Source organism: Acanthisitta chloris, unplaced genomic scaffold (genome assembly GCF_000695815.1).
Source record: "Acanthisitta chloris isolate BGI_N310 unplaced genomic scaffold, ASM69581v1 scaffold15880, whole genome shotgun sequence".
NCBI lineage: Eukaryota > Metazoa > Chordata > Aves > Passeriformes > Acanthisittidae > Acanthisitta > Acanthisitta chloris.
Genome location: NW_008651247.1, coordinates 104,064 through 113,652, shown reverse-complemented (window position 1 = coordinate 113,652; position 9,589 = coordinate 104,064). Strand labels below are relative to the sequence as shown.

Genomic DNA, 9,589 nt, shown 5'->3' with positions numbered 1-9,589 from the left:
CCGCGGGGTACGGGCGCTGTGTGAGCCTGCGGAGGGGCGGGGAAGGGCCTCGGTGCGTGTCGGTCTCTTCCCGCAGAGCGGTGTAGGGCGGTGGGAGGCGCGGGGAGAAACCGGCAGTGTGCTGGTTCCCGGTGCTCGGTGTTGGAGAGGCTTTCTGTCCCTCAGTAAATCCGCCTTGCCTGTTTGTTGCCCTGTTTTTTCACTGCTGTTGCAGGGTGGTGCCTGTCAAGTCGTGGGAATAGCCGGCGAAGCTGCTTGGGATTGTGTGGAAAATGCTGGGAGAGAAAAAGCAGCTAATGGTGAAAAGAGACCTTTACACAGATCCCACGTTTCCGGCCAGTGACACCTCTATATTTTTTGATTACTGTACCCCACTTGCCCAGTTCAGAGGAGAGATATCTTGGCTGAGACCTAAGGTGAGTTTTAAGGTATGAAAGGTTGATGTTAGCAGAACTGGGCTTTAAGGTAGCACTGAATGACTGCTTCTGGGTGCTTTTTATTGTTTAGAAGTGACAAAACCAATGTGTTTTTAACAATTGTGTCTTTAACAATACACGAGGTCCAGTTTTTAAGTCTGAGTGATTGTTTGTAGGTTTGACTTAAATCCTCTTTAGAGCTCCTGAATTTCATGGCAATTGTAGAAACTCAGATTTTTTTTTGTTATAAATATGTTTTATTATAAATAATTTGCATACTAAATTAGAAAGCAGCATTATGTCATTCCAGTTTTTTTACCATATAGTGCATTGTCTTGAAAACAACTGGATTTTAGAACTTTTCAGAAGTATATTGGTTTTTTTTCTATTGTTGATTTCTTTGATAACAAGAAAGAAAACTTACAATGTTTATAACTTGTCATATGACCTGCATTGCTTTTAAACTTCCAGCTGGGTTGTGGAGCAACCCACATGGGACCTGAAAGCTTTATAATGCATTTCTGCAGTATGCTCATTTAAAGTGAAGTATTTATGGTACTGCCTTTGTGGGGAGGGGAAAAAAGGCTATAAAAATGTAATGGAGGAAGAAAATGTGTTGTCTTCAGTGATATTTTCTCCCCTGCATCTGGGGATGGCTACAGAGCAGTGACAGAGCTGTTGGTTATCAAGTGTAATTGGCAAACAGATGGCTTCATGCAGCCCAGTGTGCAGCTTCTGCTTTTGTGCTTTACACCTTGGTCACTTCTGAGGGCTGATCAGTTCATTTCCATCTCTTGCAGTGTTTATGTGTAAGAAGAACTATTTTGAAAACTCACTTTCAGGTCCAATTAAGTGTTCAAGACATCACATTTGAAATTAGTCGTTTTGCTGCCGACTAATCTATTTTTATGTGCCCTAGGAAAGGTTTTTCCCTCGTGCTGATTCAGAGGTTTTTGTAGCTCAGGACGTGCAGTTCGATGTTGAGGGCAGCAGCTCTGTCATAGCTGATCATAGGTGTAGCAAAAGGAGCTGATGAATTATGTTGTCTTTCACTTATTACTGATTCTGCTAAGGTTGCACCTCATGGTGGCATTTGTGTACTAGAATTCATGTTGGAATTAGATTGATGTCACCGAAAGTACCTGCAGAATAGCCGCGAGGTATTAATTTGTTACTGCTTGTTAGGATGGAAAAGAAATTTTCTAGAAGTAAAAATTCCCTTATGTTGTGAGAGTTCTCTGGAGCCCTCCCATTCTGTGAAACACAGACTTACCTAAGAATGTCATGCAGGATTTAGCTTTGACTCTTTGTCTTTTAATTTCAGGACATTTGTTCTACTCCTCGGTTATTTTCAAACAATCTGCAGGATGTTCAAGTGAAACAAGGAATTTTGGGAGACTGTTGGTTCCTGTGTGCCTGTGTAGCTTTGCAGAAGAGTAAATACCTACTGAACAAGGTACACCTGTGTAGCTTTGCAGAAGAGTAAATATCTACTGAACAAGGTACAGAGAAGTTTCATGTTTGAGAAGTTTTCTTTACCTAATTGACTATTGTGTGTTGTTCTGGAGTCCCAAGCTGCCATATGAGTATTGACTTCCTTATGATTTGTTATGGTTTTGTTGTCATATTTTTTTTCTGTATTCATTACAAATGGTTGATATTCAGCATATTTTAAACCGGTTTTGTTTAAAAAAAAGATAAATCATTGTTTGTCTTGATTTTGGGTTTTTCCATCTAGGTAATCCCTCCAGGTCAGCCCAGCTGGACAGATGAGTCCTACCAAGGCTGTTTCACTTGTCGGGTCTGGCAGTTTGGGCACTGGGTGGAAGTGACCATCGATGATCGCTTGCCTTGCCTTGGGGGTAAACTCTGCTTTTCCCAGTGTCAGACAGAGGATTTGTTTTGGCTTCCACTATTGGAAAAAGCATACGCAAAGTACGTGAACACTATTATTGAGGGAAATATTTGTATATACCTTCTGCTTGCTTATTTCACCTAACTACTTTGGGCAGAGATCCTTGTGCTGTTCAGTATAAAGTTCTGGCTGCTGGCTGTCCCCATCCTAGCTCGTGCAGAAGTTGCTCTTTAAACTGTGGATCTGTAGTGTGTTTCTAGTTGCATATGAGGTAGGATAGTCTTAGTGAGAGAATTATGATGAAAAGTAAGAGCTGCCATGAATTTTCAGGATTCTAATGATGTTCATTAAGTAACTGTCCAATCATCATCTAATTTGTTTAAGGAAGATATTTTACTAGGGAAGATGAGAGCTCAATGGAAAGCAGAAAGCATGCAAACAGTTTCATGGAAAGCAGCAGCGTTACTAGTTTTTGCTAGTTGAGGCTCTGGTTGTGTGAGTTTCACTGCTCTTCTACTTAAATTTGATAGTTTATTTGAGAAGAAACCACCGTATTGTTAATGTGTTTGAAAATGCAATGCTTTAATGGTTTATGATGCATCCGTAGAAAAGTTGTCCAGGTAACAAAGCAATTTGGAGACAAACTGCACTGCTAAGATAGACATCTAGTGTCCAAAAGAACTTGGATAGAGATGGTGTGGTTGCCAGCAGAGGGCAGAGGAAGACCTTTTTGTTTAACTGTAGGTAGCTTGACCAGAAGTTGTGAAGCAGCAATGTCGTGTTAAAGCTTCTCTGTAGTTTGAAATGTGATATTCTTTGTTTTCTTTGGAGATCTTACTGTTCTGTCTTACAGTTCTATTATAATCTTGATTTCTTTTGCTATTTTTTTCCCATCTGCTGCATCAGGTTGGGTAGTCTCTTGATTTGCTTAGATTGTTGAAGGATGTGCTACTCTGGTGGTTTGTACAGAGTGAACAAAGAATAACTGAAGAAGAAGAAGAAATATTTTTTATTTATACAGAATGCAGTTAGTGTATCACAAAAGATGGTGTAAGCATAGATAATAAGGCACAAATAATTCATGCTAGACTACAGCACTTTTTATATGGGGTGGAGTGAATTATAGTAAACATCCCATCAAACAGTGGAATGTCTAGTGACTTACATGTTCTTCAGATGTTGTATTCTGTATGAATAAATGGCATGTGCTTTCTTTTGCCTACTTCGGGATATGAGGTAGGGTACAGTCATGACTGGGGTTGAAAGTACGTAAGAGCTGTATTTCTTTAATCCTGCTGTCTGTACAGACCTTTTCTGGGTGTTTTTTAGAGTGCATGGATCTTATGAGCAGTTGTGGGCAGGACAGGTGGCAGATGCTGTGGTCGATCTGACTGGAGGAATTGCTGAAAGATGGACCCTGAAAGGCCCTGGAAAAAACATGGAGAAAGAGAAGACTGGCATGGTTTTGGAGAAAGCAGTGTTTAGAAGATTAATGAGTCTGAAGGAACAGTGTGTAATAAGCTGCTCAGTCCTCGATTCCAGACAAGGTAATGGTAAAAGTAAATGTCTCTATTTCAGGCTTCAGAGCACAAGGCAGGTAGCAAATGCAAGGGCCGGTTCTAGTACCATGCCAGTTTCACGACACAATTTTATGCAAGTTTGGATAAATAAAGGTTTAAGGGTGTTCTTGGGTTCAGGACAGAGGGGGCATTGGAGGAGTGCTTTTTATGTTAGATGCTAATATGGTCAGTTCTCAGAAACAAATGCACCTCTCCTCATACTTCAAAACAGCACCTCAAAAGCACCTCAGAAATCCCAGCATGGGGAATGTGCAGGTGTTTGAGATCAAGGAGTGAGTTCATAAGCTTTAAAATTTTATTTCTATATAGTCACAACTAAAATGAACTCTGTGGGTTGTTTTTTTTTGGTGTGCTGTTCTGCTGCCAATTTAAAACCAGCTTCCTTTTATCTCAAAACTGCCTTTTTTAAATGTAATTGTAAAAGATGGAACAGGTTTGTTGTTTATTTTCAAATGCTTTTTTTTTTTCTATTCAGGTGCAAGCGAATTAGGAGAATTTCATGCCTTTATTGTCATAGACACGTTGAATCTGTCTGAAGTGTCAGGCAAGGAAATCTTCCTGCTGCGAATCCGAAACCCTTGGGGGAGGAGGTGCTGGAAAGGGCCCTGGTGTGAGGGGTGAGTGGGTTTATTTTCATCTGGAAAAGCATTTGTGGAAGTTGTGAAGCACAAAACATATTTATGTGTTGCATAGGCAAACATTGCTAATAGTCTGTAGCCAAGCAGAGACACGTCAGTCCTTTAGAGAGTTTGGAGTTCACACAGCTCATTGATTATAAGGTTGGTAATTTTGATCTCCTCATTCTGGCAATCTAAATTTGTTTAATAACTCTTTTGTTTTATCAAATCACCGTATCTTTTCATAGAGATAAACTAAAGGTGTTGGTTTATTTTCTGTTTCTGATTTCTGTGGTGCTTTTTTGTTGTTCTGCAGTTGATCTAAGTATCGTTGGTCATACGGTGTTTGTGACTTATAGTCACTCATCTTTACTTGACTTTTCTCATTTGATCTTGGCTCAGTTGCAGAAAACAAGCAAAGAAGTATGTATAGAACAAAATATAGCAGAAGGGAGGATGCTTATGCTTGTTGCTTGTGTGTCCTAATTCCTGTAGATATCTGGTATGAGTAGCAGAAGCTGGAACCAAGTCCATATAAAGTAGAAATAAGAGAGCTGTTCTAAAGGACATGCAGAAATATGTGTAGCAGTTCCTATAGCAAAGTAACAAGAATGAAAGGGCAGACCCTACTACCTTATTTTGAAAAGCATTAGAATATTTTGACTATACAAAAGAACATGCAATTCTTGACCCAAGGAGCAAGAATTCAGCATTAAAATATGGTAACAATATGTTCATGTTAATAATAATTTTATAGAAATAGGTTTGTTTTTTCCCTGAGTTAAAAAGATGGTTTAATTGTGTTCATTGAGACTTAAGCTGATGGTTCTTGCTTTTGGCAGAATTTGGGTCTCTTTTAGTTTCTTTGCCAAACAATAAGTTGCCATGTCGTTGCAAGAGGATAGGGTTTCATTGTGTGGCCTTAGAGTCGTGTTTTATTCCAGTGCAGGACTATTCTTTTTTTATTAGTGAAACAATGAAAAATGTTGAAACCAGGAGCTTTCAATGGCCCCTAAATAATGAGGTGTTTAAATCCTTGCTTTGTCATGACTTAGCCAACAGATTAGTGGGGATAACCAGCTGCTTCATGCAGACAGCAGGTTTTGATGTACAGCATTAAAATTCTTTCAGAACAGTCACTGTGCAGCTTCTTTTACTTTTTCATTGCTGTTTTTAGCAACTGTTAAAATCTTACTTTGCTCTCATACCTCTGACTGTACTGACTGTTGCATGCAAAGCAGTTGTTTCTCCCAGAAGTTTCCTGCTGCAATCAGTCTGGTGTTAGGTTATTTCTAAGTTTTCTTTGATATGTTTTGACTCACACATCCTATAACCCTTCTCATTGACCAGCAATCAGAAATGCTCAATGCAAGTATTTGACAGTAAAATGAAGAAATATCTTCTTACTGTCCTGCTCCATAAAATACTTGGTAGAGCATTGCTGTGGAATGCTATTGGGCAAAGAGCTAAATGCCATCTTTTGTGTTATGTGCAGTGGTCAAGGATGGAGCCAGCTAGATCCAGTAGTCGCTTCACAACTGCTCTCGCAGATCCAAGAGGGAGAATTCTGGGTTGATGAAGAGGAATTTTTCAGGGAATTTGATGAGATTACCATGGGCTTTCCAGTCACTGAGGAAGGACAGCTTCAGAGCCTCTATACAGGTGTGGTGTGAAAAAACATCTTTCTCATGCAAATAACATTGCCTCAATGGAAATGTGGTTTGAATTGCAAATGGATACAACTGTGGATACAACCATAATTTCTCTTTCTCAGTTTGTCCCTCTCCTTTAGACCCATAGACCTTTTCTGTATCAGCTGGGAGGAACAGAGGGACAAGAGGAAATTGAAGATCTTTAGAGAAGTCTTTGATATTTCGCTAAAACCTAGTTACTTGCTAGTTAATTGAGAGATTAGTGCTCTCTGTCTAGAAGGCTGTTGTTCTGGACAGCCCTGTGACTTTTAGTTTGTTTCTAATGGTAGATACACTCGAGATTTCTAGACATATTTTCTTGTAAAAATCACGTTTTCAGTTTGCCATGACCAGCTGTAACATTAATTCTCATGCCGTTCAAAGTCTTGGTCATGAATTTCTGCTGAGAGAGATTGTCAGGGCTGAGACATCATGTTTTCCTGGTCTGGGGTATCTCTGCCACATGCCTGTTGTATAAAATAAAGTAGCCTCTTGTGTCTGAAATCTGCACCATGATTTTATTTTATCAGAGAAAGTGCTGTATCACTCGCAGAATCTCTTTGGATCCTGGGTGAGAGGCCAGTCTGCAGGTGGCTGCAGGAACAACAGCAGCTTCCCTACCAACCCCAAGTTCTGGCTGAGAGTCTGTGAAACGAGTGAGGTGTGCATTGCTCTGCTGCAGAAACACAGGAAGTACAGCTCTGACTGGGCTGGAAGGATTAAAAATCTGACTCCCTTAGCAGAGGAAAATCTATCCTTGACTGAAGGCATCCAGTCAAAGGGGAAAAATTACCAGGCTGTGGGATTGCATGTCTGGAAGGTAATACGTGAGTGGCATTTTTCTGTTTGCAAATAGATGTTTTAAAGCATTACTGAAACATTTGAGTAAAATCATTCATTTCCTGCAGCAGTGATATAATTCCACGGGTCATGCATTTTGCTCCTCTGATTTATGCTGCAGTGGTTCTGTTTATCTCACAGTTGCTGCCTGTACAAACTATCAGTGGGCTAGTACTTGCTTCTTATCACTGAGCACTTCGGCTTATTCCAAACCAGTGCATGACATTTCAGACTGATTATTTGAAGACCATTCCAAACCTTACTCCTCCTGAATATTAACTCTTCTTGCTCTTCCTTGATGTTCAGTTTATCTGCTGATGCTCTCCTCCTTGTTTCCTTTTGTAAATGTTATGCATGTTTTAATCAATATTTGATCATTTTTAGCTTTATTAAAAACTGCTCATTTTTCCTAAACCACCACACATCATTATGCATCTGTTCTAGGTGGAGAAGAAACGATTTAACCTTCCAAAGACCCTCTCTGCTCCTCCAGTTGTAGGTACCATCTGCCATTCCTACGATAGAGAAGTGCATGTGTGCTGTGACCTCTCGCCTGGCTTTTATCTTGTTGTTCCCAGCACTTTTCTCAAAGATGCAGTAGGGAATTTCTTGCTTCGTGTATTTTCAACAGGAAGGATCTCTCTCAGGTAGGCTTAAAACAAAACTGAACATTTCTTATAGCATAAGTATATGAAGTGTGAATGTTCAAAATCTTTTGAAGGGTTGTGCACAGTGCCAGGTAACACCATGATTTTGTCTTTGAGTTCATGTAAGTTGAGTTCTAGCTCCTTGTTTTTGTCATGAAGCTGCTATTACCTCTTGTTAAAACACCAATCAGAAGCAGCCAGATGAGTAGCATCTTGTCTCTAAACTGCAGCTTAGTGCTGTATGCAGGGGCAAAATGTGCTGTTGGCAACATGTTTAAAAGCTGTTCAGATTTCTTAATGTTCTGCTAGTTACACAGGTTTTATACATCTTGGTTTCTTTTGTTTCTTAATTTGATAGTGAGCTGAAGCCACCGCCCACAGATGCTGCCCTGTGTGAAGAACTCCCAGCTGGTGAATGGGAGACAGTGCAGCTGCATGGATGCTGGAAAAAAGGGGAAAGTGCTGGAGGTAGCAGGAACTTCCCCTCCTTTCATACCAATCCCTGCTTTCCACTCTCCATTCCTGCAGGACCAGGAAAAAGCAGTGTGAAAGTTACTCTCCGTCAGCACTGCCAGGATAGCAAGTGTTGTCCAATAGGTTTTCATATTTTCCAGGTAAGACTTCAGGTCAGTTTGGTTGCTCATTTGCCAAGGGTCAGGGTAAGTTTGTTAGTTAGTCCAGGGTTCCTTGCACTTGGCAAGGGATTTGCTTCTAGGAGAAACACAGGCTGGTCCTGGGAAGTAAAGGTATGGAGTAACTGCATAGTTACATAGCATAGTAACCAGGTAATTGGCTCCACTGAATCCTTCCAATGTTCTAAATTAGTTTTAGAAATTATGAACTCTTTTGGGCATTTGCAAGGAATTCTCAATTTCTTAGTGATCGAGGAGCAGAACCTTTTGGTAATTCATCATGAAAACTTACTTTCTTCGGCACTAATAATTATTTATTTGTCCATTGGCAAGTGACATTGGATCAAAAGGATCGTGGTATGTTGAACAAATGATCTGAAACAAAACAAGATACAATTTGGTGTGGACAGATACAGGTTCTACATGTGTGTGCCAGTGGTCAGCTGCATAAGTGCAGCATGGGGAGCTGCTGCAGATAAAACTTGCTTTATTTTTAGAAAACATGCTTCGAAAAGTTGTGGCTTAAGTGAGAAGTCTGGAGTTGAGCATCAAAAGTGATCCTAAAGCTTCGAATATAGAATATGTGACAAAATATTGGCATTTTTTATGCCTGTAGGAGACTGAGGTGAAGTCTAATATAAACTTTCAGTAGAGGAAAGGCCACTAGAAAGAGGAAGGACAGTCTGTTCACCACATTCATGAGGTGAAAAACAAGTGCCTTAGGCTGCAGCAGGGAAGAGTGAGGTTAGACAACAGAGAAATCTTTAGAGCTATGTGGGTAGTGGGATGTATAAATCGTCCACAAACATGCTAGGAATGATTCATCTGTACTTGATACTGCCATCTGGGTTTTCTGGACACCTTCTCATCCCTCTGCTCTATAGCTCTGAGTGAGTATTTGGAGTGGACTAGAGATGGACCATACCATACTCTGGTGTCCTGGGAATGAAACACTGTGAGACCTGAAAGAGATGAAAAGGTAGGCATGTTTACATTCTCTTTTGTCAGGTGCCTAACTGCAGCTGGAAACCACAGACTACTTCTTTTCTACACTTGGAGCCACTGGTGAGCTGTGTTCCTCATTGCTATTCGCAGGAGGTGAGCAGACTTTGCAGGCTTCCTGCAGGAAGTTATGTCATTATACCTTCTACATACCTCCCCAGTACAGAAGGCAATTTCACAGTGGTCATAGCAACCAAAATAGACAGGTAAAATTGCATTGCCTTATATTTGCATTTTTAGTCTTTTTTGTGTATGTATTGCAGGATGCTTGGAAACAATAACTGTAGTAATATGTTCTCACTTGATGGA

General features: G+C 40.3%; 1 protein-coding gene across 1 annotated transcript in view; it reads left to right on the top strand.

Annotated features, from left to right (window-relative positions):
* Positions 1-199: 199 nt before the first annotated feature.
* Positions 200-9,589, top strand: part of CAPN10 (calpain 10) — an 11,024-nt gene continuing 1,634 nt past the window's right edge. Inside the window, exons 1-10 of the mRNA XM_009072508.1 lie at positions 200-416; positions 1,741-1,872; positions 2,155-2,351; positions 3,601-3,818; positions 4,327-4,468; positions 5,964-6,130; positions 6,690-6,979; positions 7,444-7,646; positions 8,005-8,260; positions 9,287-9,486. Coding sequence (XP_009070756.1) covers positions 273-416; positions 1,741-1,872; positions 2,155-2,351; positions 3,601-3,818; positions 4,327-4,468; positions 5,964-6,130; positions 6,690-6,979; positions 7,444-7,646; positions 8,005-8,260; positions 9,287-9,486 — 1,949 coding nt within the window. The 5' untranslated portion in view covers positions 200-272. The remainder of the gene's footprint in view (positions 417-1,740; positions 1,873-2,154; positions 2,352-3,600; positions 3,819-4,326; positions 4,469-5,963; positions 6,131-6,689; positions 6,980-7,443; positions 7,647-8,004; positions 8,261-9,286; positions 9,487-9,589) is intronic.